A 19,878-nucleotide genomic window follows, 5' to 3' on the forward strand; every position below is an offset into this window, starting at 1 on the left:
GAACATTTGAGGCTGACTTTCCACGTGCTTGTGTTGTTTGGTCATAAGAAAGAGTTTTGTGGCGGAGCATATCAGGCTGCTCGTGGGAATGTGGTTAAACCAGTGCAGAGAGGCAGTGCCTTGCTACTTAACGCTGCACCTTGGTAGCTGTGTCCAGTAAAACCCCACATCCATACCCTACACACACTGCACATCCCCTCTGCACCCCTCGCTACAGCATGGACATTCAAAGCCATGAGAGCATCTTGGACAATGTGGTGCTCACACACACAGCCTCAGCCAAACATGGCATACTTTCCCAAATGTTCTCTGTACACCCTCCGTCGCTCTATGTACCACTTCTGCAACACTGCAAGCGCTCAGTCACTCTTGCAGTAAATCCTCTCAGCCAGCTCACCTGTTTTTAAGAATGACAGAGTGGCAGAACATGTCTACTTTTGTTGGAGGGTTTTTGTAGAGAGAAAGAAACTGACTACCCAACTCCGGTCTTAGTGAAAGGTTGTAGAGACACAATGAGGAACTCTACATCTTTCTGATACTGACCAGTGGGTGTGGTCAGCAGTAGGTTACAAACTGCTTGACCCTCTGCACATTTCCTTTTACAAATAGACACGATCAGGAGTGTGGGTGCTGGGGACTAGGACACAGCTGGAGAAGCTGCAACTGGAGCCTGAGCCAACAGTGTTATTTTCCACTTGACAACTGAGTGTCAGGGAGAATTTTCATTTTAGTGCTAAATTCCTCCCACCTTAGAGACCCCCAGCTCTTTTGCTGGACTCAGGACTTTTTCATTTTAACCTTGGAATGAGTGAGACCTTTTTCTCACTCTCGCATGTGTTTTTACCTTATTTGGATTTTGTGTTTTCACTGTTTTTGGAGTCTGACAAACTCCATAGGCATCTGCTTTTTGTATGGGGACACACAGCACCTTCAGTGCAGGATCACTTTTAAATTTCTCACAAGGTTTAACCAACTTTTCTTGTGTGAACTACAGTTCCCAAGAATAGGAAAGTGAAATTTACTTTGCTTACCTTTTCACTCTGTAGGACCAGCACACACCATCTTATGTGAAGTGCCGGGGCTTACCTAGTAGCCTCTTATATTACTCTCTCATGTAAACATTTTTATGTTACCCTCACTACTTTAAATGGCTGGTGGCAGTGGTTACATTGTTCCTACCATTGTGCTTTTCTACCGTAGGCTGAACCCTCAGCTGCAGTACAGCACTCATGGTTGACCATTTTGTCAAAATGACCCCTGTCTTCTGTTATCGCCATTTTCTGTTTGTGAGGTCTTTCTTGGGTTTTACTCTGGATTGAGACAGGTTTGAGCCCTTTGTTTGTCGTGCCTTTGGTGGGTTTCAGCCTTGAAGCCCACCTCTGGCTCTAGTGTGTCTGAAGGACAAGATGTGAGGGAGGGTACTGAAACTCTGGTGTCCTTTTTCTCTAGGAATGCCTGAATGCAACCAGTCCTGATTGGCTGGCTGGCTGTCCTTTCATAAATGCCATTACTGTCCCTGTGATTGAAGTCACCTCAGGGTGTAGGAATTGTGTAAGAAGCATATCCAAAGATTATCCACTAAATTGTTTTGATTCTGAAAATTATTTTTAAAGTTTATTTACATTGTTACACAAATTGCCTTTTTAAAGAATGCTTATTTAAAAATGTATGTTAATTAAATAAATAACTATTTATAACAGAACCCTTGAGTCTAAGTGTTACATGGCTACTTGTATTTACACATTTCATTTGTACAGCTCTACAGCTCACATTTACCCCTCTTGGGATAGGCCTGGCTGCTCAGTTACACTACCAACTTGTGCAGTACAGACGTATGCCAAAAGGTGGGTTACCGAATACCAAGCAGATGAGTGTTGTGTAGTCTCACACAGTGTGACTGCATCAATTCTTACCCAACACTGAGCAATGCAACAAACATATATTTCTATCTGCCCAGGCAACCTGGGAGGACAACCTGCAATGCAGCAGCCTTAGGCCGGAAGGATAGCTCAGGGGCAATGCGTTTGTCTTGGAAGCAAGACAATGGAGAGGAAGACCGGTGGGAATCCCAGTCCTGTGCTTAGAGAATGGTCTCTGGTATTAAGCATGGTATACAACATTAATTAATTATAGCATGACATCTGCTGACAAAAGGCACTACCTGTCACTGACTTTTAAACACTGAACGCCTTAGCTGCCCACTAACTGTACATAAAGAGCCATTTGTGATACTTAACCTTTGAATTGTGCCTGCAGCCTTTCGTTGAAGCTAAAAAGGAGCAGGGGTTTCTAGCCAGAGTTCCCAAATGCAGACAAACTCCCACCAAGGGGCACCGGCAGGAGTCAACTGCCCATGCTGGACAGGTACTCTGCACATGGCAGCGTGGTTGTACAGACCAGTATGGCTGGGGAGTTGTGCCTTCATCTTTCAACAATTGAAACACCATTTGTTCGATGTATTGAAACACCATTTGTTGCATATGTGTTAGAGGTCTTTGCACCTTTAAAGGAGAGATCGGGACTCCAGCCGGGAAGCGGGAGAGAGGGAAAGGAAGGGGAGGAGCTAGGAAGGGAATGGCAGTTCGAGGGAAGACTTGAAATAAAGAAGACGTATTGCATATCTCTGGTGTCGCTGCCTCATTCTGTGTGCGTGCCAAGTAACAACTGGCGACAAGGTTTCTCCTCGCACACCAAGGTCCTCCTCGAGACAACAGTGATCCCACTGCCTCTCGTCTGCTTCCCGAGGCGATCCTGCCTCCAACATGCTAAGCAGCCCAACGATCCTGCAAGGTGCCTGCTCCCGTGGCAGTCTGACATCCCACACCCACGTGGTGTCTGCTGACCAGCATCCTTGAGGCGCCCAGCAGTCCCGCCGGGGCCCATCTGAGGGGCAATCCGCCCACCCTCAGCCATGCAGCAATCCGCCAGTGGTCCGCTGTTTTCCAGACCATGTGGAAGCTGAAGGTGCTGCAGAGAGACAAGAGGGGAGATAAGAAAGTAAGTGCACAGCAATCATGCTCCCATTACACAGTGATCCCGCCAAGGCCAAAGAGGACACCATCCAGCAGCAGGTGCATGCTCCCACAACACAGGGATCCTGCTGAGGACAATAAAACAATCTAGGAGCAGCATCCCCCACGACTCCTGTTGCTATAACACAGCGAATCCTGCCTGAAAAAGAAAAGTGCCAGACACCTGCAAACACTTACGCTCATTACACTGAGGCCCCACGATCAACCAACAGCAGATGGTGCATACGCAGTGTCACTGCCATAACACCCAGCCACTGTTTCCTCAAGGGTGACAAGGACAGCCCCAACGAGGAGATTCACCACAACAAAAGGGCAAACACTGTGAAAACAAAATCAAAATACCGAGGCTGAGTACCCCAAAAGGAAATACACCGAACACGGGTTACAAAGGAACATACAAAGTACTTTATTTTATACTGAATCCAGTTACTAAGAACAGAGCAAAAATCAGATAGCTATCGGCCCTCAGTGCAACACAACAAACTCCAGCGTGGTTCAGTGTGTTCAGTGAGTAGACGCTGTACATTAGAATGCATTTGTTTTTATACTCTTTGTGAGCACGATGTCCAGCCCCACTTCGGGTTAATATTCCGCTAATACATTACCGATCTAGGGTTCATGCCAAGTCTCGCACATCCGCATATAACTGGTTTGCTTTTAATACATATATCAACAAGCCTATACGGAAACTGCGTATTCTGGGATTTTCCATGCAGGTCTTCTCAAACATTAATACAATGTAGTTAAACAAGTGTTCTACGTTCAGTATTTGAGTACATTGTTCTTAACGTATGCTCGCGGATTAGTTTCATTGCACGAGTAATCCTTTACACACAGGTCAACGAAGGACAAGGTCACAGTGCACGACCTCAACAAGTGGCCTGCAGGCAAGTTACATATTAGCTACATACAGAGGTCAAGACGGCCATGTTGTATTTTTGGAATGACATTGTCCACCATTTTAACTCACAGGGTGACTTTACAAAGCAAACCTAAAATGGCGGATTGACCTAAAATGGTGGCTTACATTGATTTTAAGGTCAGGACCTTGCAACACGGATTTCTTCACAAGCGACTTGTGAGCAGATTGGCGTAGACCAATATACATATACTTATTGCGATAGGAGGCACAATATAATTTCTCTTTTGACAACACTACCACCACTGCCTTACCGAGGATGCACATGTCAGGGCATAGACCATAAACCGACATGCTGGCGCCATGAGCAGCCAGGAGGCACCGCCGCCCAACCCTGCCCCCTCATCCAAGGGGGCCCTACCATACAAGCCACTCCCGTTCACCCTTATGCCCTAGGCAGACAGAGGCCCACGATGGATTGAGTGGGTTGAGGACTAAAACCATTTTGTAAAAGCGGCAGGAGAAGAGAAATCACTGAATCTATGTGACATGTCCATCAATCTGGTGGGCAGTGAAATTAAGACAATCGTTAAGAACATTGCCACGGAGGAACAGACAGACTTCACCGCACACATCACGGCCCTCAACAGAAAACTCATCATCGAAACAGACAGGGACTATGAGAGGTACATTTTTAACCAGTGCACACAAAGGGCTGAGGAAACCGTCGACAAATGTATCACTCAACTGCGGGTGAAGAGTGCACACTGCCAGTTCAACCTATTCTCCACTGATGAGGCGTTCAGACTGCGTGTGATTGTGGGCTGCCTCTCGCCTGCCCACAGGAAACAGCTACTGAAGAAACCCCTTTCAATCGATGTGGTGAGCGAGATGGCCAGGATTTTCGAGAGGGTGGACGCCCAAGCAGCCAACATTGAGAGCAACCCAAACACCATACCCGAAAAAGGGGAGACTGTCGCTGCAGTCCAGCTATCATCCCAATGGCCCACGGATCAAGAGACTATATCCAACAGGATGACCATTCAAATGGGCTTCAGGTCCCCGAGACAATGCTACGAATGTGGCATGAACTTGCCACACGTAGTAACGTGTCCAGCGTTGTCGCAAAGATGCGCCAACTGTGGCAGGAAAGGCCACTTCCAGTCAGTCTGCAGGGAAGGAAGACCATTCCACCCCCCCGAATGAACACTCAGCCGCAAAGCAGAATGAACAGCCACCCCCCAGCCTCCGGGCCATGAAAACAGGCCAAAACATCCCCTACTACTAAGGGCAGCGGCGATATGTCAGAGCAAGACAGTGACCAAGGATATGATCAATATGACCAGTGTTCTCAATTTGGGGATGAGTACAATGAACCCGTAATGCATACCAAGCATATGGTGAACACCAACACTACCCCTCATGGTTTATAGTGAAAAGATCGAGAAAAAAAAGGTAAAAAAAAGGGCGAAAAAAAAATCTCGAAAAAAAAGTCGTTTTTTTTTCAATACTTTTTTTTTCGAAATGGGGGGGTTCCCCCAACCCCCTTTTTTCATTTGTTTTTTTATTTTACCCCTTTCTTTTACTTACCTGACCCCAAAAATACATATAAATAAATAAATAATAAATTCGACCTTTTTTTTCTCGAGATTTTTGTTTCGAGATTATTGACATTCGAGATTTTTTTTCGACCTTTTGACTGACCACCCCCCTCATATCAAAGTGGAGACGACTGTGACCAAGGAAACCTGGATGACTACGTCAATCTCATACATGATGACAACGAAGCCAGAGAAGCGCCCAGAATATGGGTAAACCTGGGAAATAGACATTTCTGTTTTCTCATCAACTCGGGTGCAACGGGCAACATTATGGGGGAGCAAGAATTCCTACAGATGCCAGAGAGACCCGAGCTCACAAAAGCCAAATCAAAGGTCTTCCAATGGGGGCTGCAAAACCCCTTCATTCGATTGGACAATTCAAGAAACGCCTGACACACAATGGTCTGGCACTAGATACCACAATTCACGTTATCCGGAGCCCAACGAAGGGCAGCTGCCTCCTCAGCTACCACACTGCCTGCTGCCGAGGCCTAATCGACATCCACTTCCAGGAAAGCGAGGTGATCCAATTGACCACGCTAGGGGGGAACAATGGGGATCAGGTGCGCATGGTCAACACCACCCTTGAAAACCGCAAACCACATTACAAAAGAGACAATCCAAGCCAAATACCCAGACTTGTGCAGAGGTCTAGGAAAACTCAAGGAAGCACCAGTTAGGCTGCACATCGATGACATCATCAGACCAGTCCCTCAGCACCCCAGGTGGGTAGGGTTCCACCTCCAGGATGCCGTCTTGAAGGAACTCGACCAACTAGTATGTGATAACATCATCGAGCCAGCAACGGGTCCCACTCCATGGGTATCCCCACTGGTCATCGTTCCAAAAGAAGGAGGACACCTACGCATATGCCTTGGCATGAGGATGGCGAACACCACCATACAAAGGGAACAACACCCTGGCCCATGCATCGAGGACATGATTGTGCTACTTAACAAATCAACCACATTCTCCAAATTTGACCTCATACAAGGATACCACCACCTGGAACTTCACCTCCTAGATGACATGTCAAAAAACTAAAATGTGCACTCATTAATGCCAGATCCCTTATAGCACATGCCCTCGAAATTGCAAATCTCATACTAGCCAACAATCTGAACCTGCTGGCAATCACTGAAACATGGCTATATCCGGCAGCAGGCCCATCCCTTATGCTAGCCGTTCCAGATAAATACACCATCACCAGAGCAGACAGGTCAACAAGTAAAGGGGGAGGAATTGCCATCATCTCCAAAACCCACATGTGCGTAAGAGAATTCTCCTCTATGCCATTCTCATCAGGCGAACTCATGTCCGCCAAATTGCCACTCTCTGCCTAAAGCACACTTCTGATTCACTTGATCTACAGGCCACCAGGCCCAATTTCAACCTTCGAAGAAGACATTTCGAACCTACTCTCTCACCACACCAAACATTCATCCAAAATTCTACTCCTAGGAGACCTAAAATTAGGACTCACCGACCCCCCTAGACTCTCATGCCTTATATGTAGAACCATCCCTCCTTGATCTAGGCCATCTTAAGGGAAATGGAATCGCCCGTACCACCCCAAACCACCTGTGACAAAGATGCCACCTGGTGTGCCAACATCCAGAAGGCATTACCAGACAAAATAGCCCTACTCCAGACTAAAATAGAAACTAAAAGAACTCTCCTAAGCACAAAAGGCACAACCAACACCAGCCAAACCCACAAACCTCATCCCAACAACATGGATCTATTTGAATTCTCTCCGGTCACCATCCCTCAGGTAGTATCCATAATTGCTGGCCTCAAACCATTGAAATGTCAAGGGGCCACTACCCAGCATCCATCATTAAAGATGGAGCTAAAGACTTTGCCTCCTTCATTACAACTCTTATCAACTCCTCCTTTGCCTCTTGCTCGGTACCTAAGAACCTCAAAGATGCCTGGGTCAAATCTCTCATCAAAAAACCCACGCTAGACCCAAGTATTCCCACCAACTACCGCCCCATCACAACCGTCCCATTCCTGCTTAAGATCCTTGACAAAGCAGCATACATTTAAGTCTAGGAGCACCTCGAAACCCATAACCTCCTTGACCTCCAACAATCAGGCTTCAGACCTAAACATGGCACTGAGACAGCACTGCTAGACCTGAAAATCCAGATGAATGAGGCCAAGGACAAAGGACACCCATCCCTCCTCCTACTGCTTGATCTCTCTGCGGCCTTTGATTTAGTCGACCAATGGATCCAATCCTTCCAATGCGAAAGATCCATGAGAGTCTTCTCTGACACATCCTCAGCAGACCCTTCGCATATCACCTGCGGAGTACCCCAAGGCTCTTGCGTCCCCCCATCCTATATGACATCTTCACCAAGATGATATTTGACCTCCTAGATGACATGTCAGTCCCATACACCAACTACGCTGATGATACTGAGATCCTCATCACGCTCTCAGGCTCCTACGATAATGACTCCTCCCGTCTAAACGAAATCTATAGAAAAGTTCAAGAATGGATGGCCAAACACGGGCTTTGTCTAAACGATGACAAAACTGAGCTTCTACTCATTGGCACCAAACAATACCTCAACAAACTTAATCCACAATACAACTCTTTCAATATCGACGGAAACGTCATTAAGGTCTCTAAAAATGCCAAAACATTAGGGGTCTACCTCGACTCCACCTTATCTCTCTCTCCTCAAGTTAACGCCACAGCGTCCTCTTCAGCCTACACAACTAAACTAATTACCGCCTGTAGACCATTTTTATCATCACAAAGCTGTATCATTCTAGCGAGAGGACTGATACTTTCAAAACCTGACTACTGCAACTCCCTCTAACTAGGCACCAGCAAGCAAAACATCCAGAAACTCCAAGTTCTGCAAAACAATGGTCTCATAGCACTCCCAACATCCCACGAACAGACCACACATCCCAAGCAAGACAGACAGCCAATTGGCTCCCCATAAAAGACAGAATCACTTTCAGAACTCTCACGATCACCCACAAATGTCTCAATACCACCGCACCCAAATACTTGGCCGATAAATTCAGCGCCAAAATATCATCCAGTCCCACCAGACCCAATTACTCACACTGTCTTTGCATTCACAAATACAGACTCCAAAAATCAGGAGGAACCAGCTTCCCAGTTCTTGCTGCCAAAACCTGGAACTCCCTGCCACGAGCGCTCAGAAATGAACACCTCTTTCTAGCCTTTTGGGGCAAAGTTAAATCCTGGCTCTTCTCTACATACTACATACTCCTCCTCACAACAAACCTCTTAAACCAAAGTACCAACATAAATCAAACTGCTATCTGCATGTAAATATCTGTATATTAGTGCGAATATCCTTTATGTATCTTTATTGCATTGTTTTGTACTTAACTCTGACTGCCATCTGCTTGTAAATACTTGTATATTATTGCAGATATCTTTTCATGTATCTCTGCTACATTGTCTTGCAACTGCCTCTACTTCCAAAACTGTAACCATACTGCAATCTTTCTGTAATACCTTTATTCTATATTATCTAATTCCTGTAACTTGTCATTTGTATTTATACCATGTATGTAACCAACTCCACAAGTTACGCGCATAGCTACCTCAGGGTTCAGTGCGCTATATAAGAAAATAAAACAAACAAACCAACAGGACTCACAAAGCATCACCACATTCACCACCCATGAATGATTTTTCTGCTATCTGCGATTAAACTTTGTCCTCTCCTCCGCTGCTAAAATCTTCCAGGAGGCCATGTGACAAGGAATTCAACCGATCAAAGGCGCCCTGAACAACAGTGACGACATCCTCGTGTTTGGCACATCGCAAGAGGACCATGGAGACATGCAGTGCATTACACAAAATGGGCCTGGCACTCAACCTGGAGAAGTGCAGGTTCAGCAAACAAAAATTGAAGTTTTTGGCCACATGTACTCAAACTAGAGAATGACACCAGACCTTGAGAAGGTCGGCACCATCACTGATCTACTGCAGCCAACATTTCTCAGCATGGACGTATACTGCGCATGATACATCCCACATTAGGCATCCCTGACTGAACCCCTGCATAGATTGCTGAAGAAAGACTCACCATTCGAGTGGATGATAGACTGCCATGCTGCATTCAGTGCCATCAAAACAGCCCTAGTCGAGACACGCCGGCTTGCATACTTTGACCCCAACTGGCACACAGAGATAACTGTGGATGCCATCCTGGTGGGACTGGGTGCCATCCTAGCACAAACGAGCAGGGCTGACATGCACCACAAACACATTGTCGCCTACATGAGCAGGGCTCTGTCGGCCACAGAGACGGCCTGCTCACAGGCTGAGAATGAACGCTTTTCACAACTTTATTATCGAAAAGAGGTTCACGTTGGTCACCGACCACCAAGCACTCCTCTCGCTGTTCAGAAACCTTCACATGAAGATGCCACCCAGGATTGAACATTGGGGCATCAGGTTGCAGGAATATGATTAAACTATAATTCACAGGGCAGGAGGGTGCCAGAACCCAGAGGATTACCTTTCCCACCATCCGTCTGGAGCGCCAGTGACCCAAAAAGGAGATGCTGAATACATTAAATACGTAGCTGCCAATGCCCTAACACTCACACTGTCCCTGGAGGCCATTGCCACTGCATCAGCAGCCGATGCATCCATGGCACTGGCCATCTGCCTCACGTGCAACAACAAATGAAAGGATCACCGCTGTGCAGTCCAAAACCATCTCGGGGTGTGCAAGGAACAACTAGAAAGACTAGCAATAATACATACTGAAATAGCGGACGAGGACCACTCCATCCTGTTAAGAGGTTGTCGCCTAATCAGGGCTGAAGTCATCAAAGCGGCACATGAAGCCCATCAGGGCATGGATAATACAAAAAACCAGTTGAGGTGCCATGTATGGTTCCCACTCATGGACTCACTAGTAGACAGCTTGGTCAAAAACTGTCTGCCGTGCCAATGCACCGCACAGGCTGAAGCACCCATCCCGTTATAACCGACACACATCCCAGAACGGCCGTGGGACAGGGTAGCTGTTGACTTCTATGGTCCCATGGAGTCGGGAGAATACCTCTTAGTATTTATCGATGAATACTCAAGATTCCCCATCGTAAAGAAGATGACGTCGACGGCATTCCCCCAGGTTGCTGCTACATTCGACTAAGTACTCAGCAAGTGGGGCATCCCACAGTCCATCAAATCAGACAATGCACCCCCTTTCAACGGCCATGAATTTGCAGCTTTCACAGGACACATGGGGTTCACACCCCAAAAGATCACCCTCTGCTGGCCACAAGCCAATGGAATGGAAGAGTGACACACACCACACAAAGCCACCAACAAGACACCAGCGTAACTAATAATGTGATACCAAGTGCACACCAGGTTGGTGAGGGACACCAGTGAGCAGGGGAAAGAAGATGAGAAAATCATAAAGAGAGACACAGAGAGAGAAAAACATACAAAAATAGACACTGACATGAGACGAAAGGCAGTGGCCGAAGAATTCCAAGTTGGAGCTGAAGTCCTGGTCCAGCAAGCCATGACCAGAAAGACGGATGCAAGATTTTCACAAAGACCAGTGAAAGTGGTTGCAGTGAAAGGATCCATGGTAACGGCCCAGAACTCGGCCCACGAAATAACAAGGAGCAGCTCGCAGTTTAAACCTCTCATCAAACGAGAAGACCCTGAACTGCTGCTAACGGAACCAGACCCTGAACCCAGGGAACCGCATGATGACACATGGACCCCCCCTGAGGTGGATTGGCATGAGATACAGGACCCGTCTGAAACAACAGATACATTAAGAACGAACCAGGGAAGCGGCCCCTGCGCATACCCAAGAGACCAGTCCGCCTGGTAGAAGAGTGCTAATCCCGACAACAGGACATTTGTCTAGGGGTGATGTTAGAGGTCTCTGCACCTTTAAAGGAGAGATTGAGACTTCAGGTGGAAAGTGGGAGCGAGGGAAAGGAAGGGGAGGATCAGGTAGGGAATGGCAGTTCCAGGGAAGACTTGAAATAAAGGAGACGTAGTGCATATCTACGGTGTCGCGTCCTTATTCTGTTTGCATGCCAAGTAACAATATGCACCTTATAAATAACCGATAAATAAAATACATTAATAAATAGATATTTGTTTATGGTTCGACAAGCGCATGAGAAGGAGAATTTAAAATACCAGGAGCACACAGCTGTGAAGCAAGGCAAGGAAAGGCAATTGATTGTATCATGTATTGTTGGAATAGGGTAGCAGAAACAAATATAAGAGAATGCAGTCCATATTTGCGTTTTGTGCAGCCTATTTTACATGCATTGCATCTGACCGGGCCACCTAACCCAGCACAGCCCACAGCGGTTCCATGTGTTAATATCCGTGCAAAAATATTGCGATACAAAAATAATGCCATATTTTTGCACCGATATTGAACCATGGACCCTGCGGCACACCTCTGCAACCCCTGCATTATTTTTAAATGTGCGTGGGCCACCCCCGCAACCCCCGCTCCCACAAATTATCCCCCCCAAAAATATCGCCTATGGCGAGACAAACGACCATATGTACGGCAATATTTTTGGTGGGGATAATATGTAGGGATACCCCCACAGCTAAAAAATGAAAGCGTGCAGTCAGTGCGAAGTTGTAGAAATATTAATGGTGACGTCCACTAGCAGCAGCCAGTGATGACTGAAACCTTTGACGCTTGCTCAACACGAACCGACCCATTTCCTGGCGGCCTGAATAACGGCAGATCGCCGCTAAATCAGCCCTATTTACAACGTGCACACATGTATTCCAAAGTGGCTACTTAAATACTCATCGAGCTCCGAACGATGCTGCTTCCAGATGGTGAATGAATGTAATTGCAGCAGGAAGTGAAGTTGCACCGATCTGCAGTATTTAGACCATTCCCCGGTTTAATGGCCCTGCACCCACCGGGCGCAGATGTTGCTTATCATTTTAGTGCCAGTTTATCTCCATCTCTTCGCTTACCGCTAACTCCAGAATAGAGACTGGAGGGTGCCAGGCTTCTAAATCTTCCTTCCTGACGTGTACAGTGTTAATAATTCAAGCTGTAAACTGCACTGTGCATAACCCTGTGCCTTTTTATTCTCTCTCCTTCTCCGCAGGGCCTGCGAGGTGCGCCGGGTCTTCAAGGTCCGATGGGGCACAAGGGAGAAAAGGTAGAGCCACCGTCTACTGCCAATTAGAGCTTTTGCGAACAGGCCAGCGTTTTACACAACTTTGCCAAAACAGTTTGTTGAGACCAATAGTACAGTTATTTATTTATTTATTTGTTTATTTGAATTTGTGTATAGCGCTACATGCCCAAAGGCCTCAGGGTGCACAGAAAGCGGATAAGACAGACACCAACCAGGCACATTGAACTGGGGTGTTAATACAGGGGAGCTTTAATCGTATGTATATATTTAAATGTTTGTATAGCGCTACATGCTGTAGGCCTCAAATGAGGAATCTATATTTGCGTCACTGGAAAGAGATTGATTTCAATAAAGTGACACGCCTGTAGACCTATTGCACGTAACTCATAGTATTGGGGCCAGCCATGTGTCTGCTGAGGGTCATGTATAGCGATGAGCTGAGTCTCTAAGAACATGCATGTGGCAGCTGTATCACTAAGGCAGCTCCTCTACTGTATACACACTTGTAGCACCAGCATATGTATGGTGAGTTTGCATGCTTGATGGGGGCTTGCAGAGGTACACACCGGGAGCAGGCTGCTTATATGTACTTCTCTCCCAGTTTGGTGCACATCAACCTTGCGGATCAACAGGGTCTTTCTGCCCCCTACAGCCAGCTGACAGATACTCCCAGGCTCAATGCAGATTTTGAGAATGCCAACAGCCACCACTTCATGCTCAAGGAATACCTCTTGGAAAACTGCAAAAAGTACAAAACGGGGCAACTAGGCTACTCTTCAGTCTGAAAACGTTCAACGACATGACCCCTCAACATCACATTCTCCACTAGCTCCGCGTCACGAAAAAACTTCAATCAAAACCATCAGCACCATGCACCATGCATAACTTCCTTCACAGAGAAAATCCGGCATTGCAAATCCTTCCAGGACACCACCGTCTACTAACCTAGTAGCCTCTCAAGTCCTCATTTCTAACTTCAACAGTTCAGTCTAAGGAGGATGCTCACTCTCCCTTATGGCTACCAGACTATGGAAGTCTATACCCAACTCTAGAATTGATTTTGGTCCGCTACCCAAATCAAAAAAGAAAACACACAATTCTGTATTTTTTCGGTATTTTGGCCACTCTGAATTTAGCTTTGGTAACATCACATATAACCTGTTTTACCCACCGCCTCTCTGGAGTGGCAACAACATTATTTTTGTATTATTGTTGGTCCACCTTCCATGACTCCCTTTCCAGCACTTCTTCCTCTGCAGTGAAATACTTGTCACATGCCTCCACTCTCATTTGGCATGCTACAAAAGCCCTGAGAAGTATGGATAAGACACACGTGTTCTACATTTCACGAAAATGACTGCAGGAAGAAGAAAAACAGGCTTTGCAATTAAGGGGCTAGAACAAGAGGGTACCTTAAACCCCTTTAGTGTTGAGGAGTTGTATGTGATGGATATTTGACAATTCATTGTGTGTCATTTTATCAAGTTCACCTGAAAAACATGCATAGCCCCCATTTGGCATGGCCTTATGCCGTGCAGAAACTTTAGTGTCCATTGCAGGACTTGGTCACACTTGCTCTCTGCTTGGTGGATCACTTACACTTTGCCTTGCGCTAACCCAGTGTTTTATCATTAAGTGAACATCAGAGACCTGACAAGCAGATGGCAAGGCTCACTAAGTCCCACAACAGGATCCCAGTTGTGTCTGAAACTGGAGAGTCAAATACAATCGCCAAAGTGATGACAAATGCCACATGGACACTGGCCAGACCAAAAGTGTCAATGTGAAGTTGTGGGTGCAAGACTGACCAAGAACCGCAGGAGGATGGCCATATACATACAATGAAAAGACCAGAGTCCTGCCTGAGGTTTGAGCACTTCCAGAAGTTCCGGCCTGGTCCCTGCCCCAAGCTGCTATTGGAATGAATGGTAAAACTAGAACCCGCACTGCTCTACAAGCCACGATGAAAGCAAATTTGATAATATTGGCTAATTTGGTCTAGATATATTGGGGTGTGTGGATTTCAGTGGAATACTGGACAACCAGCCACTGCAGTCATTGCAGTCACCCCATACATTGCAAAGGCTACAAAGCACAGTTGCCTGGTTACTGGATTTTGCAACATTTTCCAAAATGGCTGCCACTTGTGTAGACACTATATTAACAGACACTGCCACCAAACAGAAACGGTCCATCTGACTGGTCAGGGTTTTGACTCAGGGGCACCTTGAATGTATCCCCCTTTTGGGTTTGTTGGGGAGAAGCTGGACCCCCACCAGGGCTGTGGGGGACCAGCAGCCATACCCTCACCAGCAATGGGAGACCCCAACACCTCCCATATGGCCCACAGAAATGCAACATAGACCCCAGCAGGCAGCCACATGTTCCAAACTGCGTTTATTTCTGGGCAACAAAAAAAGAAAAAAAACACGCAGAGCATCGTGCACATCAAGAGTTCAGGCGCCGTCTCCCCCGGGGCTGGCTTGCAAGCCAGCTTTGTAATCACACTGCAGGCTGACCTCACAGAATTGGATCAGCTCCCAGAAACCTATCTCCTCCTGCTATTGGCTGCTAAGTGATAGGTTACCTATGTAGCCCTTATAGAGAGCCTGACAATTGGATGTTAGCCTTTTGCGTCAGTGGGTTGGTTTAGCTGTGCCAGCCCCCCATTACCTAATTCTAACTTTTTGCATTATGACTTTGTTCCCATAACTTTTTAGCTGAAGCAAGCAGTTCGCACCTGAGCTCTGAGCGCTGATTGGCTGGGCTGAGCCATTCTTGTTACAATTATGTTTCAAATGTTGTGCGAGTCTTTGCGAAAATGTCTTTCTTTCCCAGAAAGAAAAGAAAAAAACACACTGGGTTGCCGTGATTTATTCGCATTTGTGGAGAATTAAAAATGTTTGTCTGCAGAAAGCAATCTTATCTTGAATGCGCGACCTTGGCTGCTCGTGGGTTTTGCGAGGAGCATTGCTGAAGGCTTCTGCAGCCAGTGTTCAGTGAGAGAAATGAACTTGGCTGTAATTTTCCTGAAACATGGCTTTACACTGTGCAATTAGACCATGTTAATTCATATAGGCATTTGCAAGCCTTTAAACAGGGATTTTTGTGTTTGTAGATTCTGATATTGCAGCATTGATTCTAATGTAGCATGGAAGTTGCACTGTTGGTGAAGTGGGTGTGTTTCAGCATATTTGTCACCCATGGGTGCGCTGGGGCCTGGTTCAAATGATAAGTGCGCTCCTTGTTCTTCCTGCTGTTCTTCTGTATATGCGCCTGGGGTGAGGGGGCATGGGTTTGATCTCGATTTTCCCTCTTCAGTCCCCCCTCTGGTCGACTTTGTCGACCACACCACCAAGCAACATTCACCTCCTTCCGGTCTGCATATCTTTGTCAATCCCTTGAAGTGTCCATAATTTTTTGCATTGTTGTTGATGAACAGTACATATAGGAGTGTTCTCCTTCTATGTTCCACCACACTCACTTCCCTTCGTACTTCCTCTGATCACAGGGAGTGGCCACCTTTATTACTGCTGGAACCATGTTGCACACCGCTATCTTCTCCCTTAGTCCGGTTCTTCCTTTCACCATGTCTCTTATTTGCATTCTGATGTCTTCTTCTGTTGTTCTCTTACATCTTGCAATGTATCTCTATCTTGCACAATGATGCTGTGCTCGCTACTAGTCCTTCCGTTATCACCTTCAATCAACCAGGCAGTCATGATGTCATCCATTACCATGCAAGCACTAGCTAGTTCTTTGCTTTCTCTTTTCAGATGCATTTTTTGCTGATCATTCTTTAGTATGCTGGTACTTCACCCAATCATTCTTCTGTCTCGCTTGAGAAGTAATTCCCCCCTCTTTTTACTCCTCTGTCTGTTTCTCTTCTTCCGTTGTTTTCCATCTTTGTGAATGTGTCATTCTTCACATCTTCCTTGGTCATCACCAACAAGGGCATGCTGATGTGCACCAATGAACAGTCTCCTCCCCAATTCAGTGGTAGTTTCTCTTGATCTTTGGATGCATGTGCTCAATAGTAGTCCATAAGCAGTGATGTTCCTGCTCTCATCTCGCAACTTCTCTCAACCTTCTTGCATCCAGCATGATTGTCCACTTCTTGTCACTGTTGTGCTGGTAACATAAGGCTGGTACCTTAACAGTATACGTCCTTCTTCATTCTCCACCCAAGTGACTATCTTTGCTCTTTTGTCTCACTCCGTTAGGCACTTATCATATTTTTCTCTCTTTTATTTTATTTTTTCTTCTCTCTCTTTGTTTTTCTTTCTTCTTTTATTATTATTATTTTTTTTTTTTCTTTTGTTTTTTTTCTTCTCTTGCAGCTTGCTCACTTGTGCATTTGCTCGTTGTTTCTTCTCTCTCTGGTCACTTTCCACATACAGTTGTTCTCCAATTAGCTGCTTTATGTAATCATCTTCCATAGGGGTTTACCCCCCCTTTTTTTTTTTTATCAATCTCAATGTTGCTGTCTTCCCTTGCAATCTTCTTCACACCTTGGGATACACGGGCGTCATGCTCTGCTGTAGTAATTTCTGTTGTAATCAATTCTCTCACGGCATATGTTAAAGAGCAGTCAGGACAGCTCTCTCCAGTGGTGTCCCTACCAATTTTGTACATGTGTGCATGTTGTTGGTCACTTCTGCTATGTGTGTTATGTGTATGTTTTACTCCCTTTGTGTCTACCCTTACCTCTCCTTACTTTAGCAGCAGCTTTTCCTCACCCACTGACGCCGTAACGCTTCCTGCTTAGGTTAGGGAATGTTAGCAGGGGATACAGCGGTAATGCTCACTATTACATATAATTTTCTAATTACCACCCCCATTATTTCGTTCATCATTAATAGTCCCATCGTGAAGGTAAAAGTCCTTATTTGCGTGCCCATAACCACTTACGCTGCTGGGTCCTTGCAGCTGATGAGATGATAAAGTTGCCCGCCTGAAAATCGCAAGAAAGGCGTTAATACGTTAGTACTTGTTAGTAACCTCAAGCTCCGCGAACTAAACAATCACTAAGGGTAAAAATCAAACCTCCCCCTGGACATTTCGTGTTTTCAAAATTTCTCAAATGGGTAGGGAAAATCTTGGGCTGTTTATTCAATGGAAGCAAGGAAATATACTTCAGGGAAACATGCTCTAAGGGGTCTGAGGTTCCTGATAGGGTGGGCAATTGAGTGGGGAATGCTTCACGATCCTTTAATTAGTAGTCCTCAGTGTTACTAATGGAAGATAACATTAAGGAAATTTCCTACACATTTCTAACAGCATACATACGCAACAACCTGCATGTGCGGGGAAAAGAGAAGGAACAAAACAGTGTTACAGCTGTAGGTGCACAAAAAGTAATATGAAACTCAATTAAACTTTGGACATGGGTGTGTCGGTCCCTATTCTAGTTGCTAGTGTGCGTTGGACCATAGGATGGCCATGTTTCCCTAACTCGGGAGTGTTCGTGCTATTTTGCAGTTCATGAAAATCTCTTGCGTTGGCCCTGTTGATCGTTCCTCCATCGTTGCCAGGGTGGCCACCGCTTTGTAGGGCTTGACGCCTCACACATCTAACAAAGTCTGTCAGGAGGGGAAAATGTCCCACTGTAGTCCATAGCCATTGGGTGTTAGTTGTCCGTTGTCTTCAGGCCTGCCCTGGGTCCTTTATATCTGGCGAGAAATTAAATGGAAGCGCTTGAGACCTTAGCATTTACAAATTCTTCAATTTCTTGACCTAACCTCTCTGCACTACTCTTGCACTATTCAGTGTCCTAGTGGGAGGAGCCAATGGTACATTTATGCACCATCCTGTCACCACCTGGTGGCGTTCAATGACGGTCTGACCGTAACTTGTTGCGCTATTCGAAATGTACCCAGAAAATGGGTAGGCACTTAATTTATGTGAAGATACTCATTACACACTTGGATCATATATACGCAATTCAGGTGCTAGTGTACAAATGGGCCTTTGAATCTTTATATTTACTGTGCTTTTGTTGTAAGCTATTTATAGTGCGTGCCTTTGTCCTGTGGGGCATCAGGCACTGACAAGCTAAACAGGGAAACATCAGGGTGGTAAATTTGTCATATTGGGTGGCTGTGTTTCTAAATTAAGTAGACCATGTTACTTAGTTAAGATAATCGCAAGGGTTTTTAAATCTTTTTTTCTATGGCTCCTCTCTCAACTTCTCAGGGCGTGTCTCACAGTGAACTGCAGGCACTTTAAGCTGGTACTAATGAAATTCACTACCAATTATTCGCTACCTGTCCCTCCCCCTCTTTGTATTTTATTTATTTATTTATTTATTTACTTCCTCTTTTCTTTCAAACCCAACCGTCACAATTTACTCCCATTCTCTCTATCCCACCCCATGTCCACTTTTTAAACCCTACCTACTCTGTTAATTACTCATTTAGTCTAGTATTTTATTACTCCACTACTGTAATTACTGTTACATTTAAACAATATATTTATCCTCCCATTATCTGCTCTCAAATTTTAATACAACCATCATTCTCCAGTTCGTGCAGCAATGACCTCTTTCCCTATGTGTGTTGGCTAATCCATTTGTGCCAGTGCTATTTTCAAAAGCGCTAGTGGCATTACCACTTGCACTGTTATTTTGTCGCCAAATTCATTCTGTTGGGAACATGGATCATCCACCCTTTACCCCTATTTCTCTCCTCCCGTGGTGAACTGTCAATGAAATGTAGGCCTCCCCCTCAAGTGCACCTTCTTCCACCTTGTGTGTCTCATTTAATTGTTCTGTGTTATGCGTGTATTCATGAGCCCAGTCTCCTCGCTGAAAGATGTGTGCTCAAAATGTAGCTAAATGTACTCTCTTGTGATGCGCTATCATTATGCACCCCCCTCTGTACCGTGCACCCCCATTATGCTTAAACAATCTTCGTTACTTTCAACATGTGTATGCCTGGTGTTTAACAAGTTATGGATTTCTCTGTTAATAAGGTGGTCATATCCACATCGCTCATGATGTCACAAATGACTCTTCCCTAATGCATGGCCTGGTCGCCCCACTGTCACCCAGAAAAGAAAATGTTTTGATACCTATCACCACCCCTATGCAATTGTCCTCTGCATTATTGAGTGTGCGTGAGTGTGTGTGTCGACGTGCGTCTCTCCCGCTCTGTCGGGGAGGTGGAGCATGAGTGTGTGTGGCAGAGTGAGCCAAATCAAGTTTATTGTCCTATTA

At 45.7% G+C, this 19,878-nt stretch overlaps 1 protein-coding gene across 3 annotated transcripts in view; it reads left to right on the plus strand.

Moving 5' to 3' along the window:
* COL19A1 (collagen type XIX alpha 1 chain) overlaps positions 1-19,878 on the plus strand; it is a 2,241,461-nt gene that overhangs the window by 1,295,783 nt on the left and 925,800 nt on the right. For all 3 annotated transcript variants that reach the window (XM_069606203.1, XM_069606204.1, XM_069606205.1), the window contains exon 14: positions 12,630-12,683. In XM_069606203.1, coding sequence (XP_069462304.1) covers positions 12,630-12,683 — 54 coding nt within the window. The remainder of the gene's footprint in view (positions 1-12,629; positions 12,684-19,878) is intronic.

Source organism: Ambystoma mexicanum, chromosome 4p (assembly GCF_040938575.1).
Source record: "Ambystoma mexicanum isolate Mex_15411 chromosome 4p, UKY_AmexF1_1, whole genome shotgun sequence".
Taxonomy (NCBI): Eukaryota; Metazoa; Chordata; class Amphibia; order Caudata; family Ambystomatidae; genus Ambystoma; species Ambystoma mexicanum.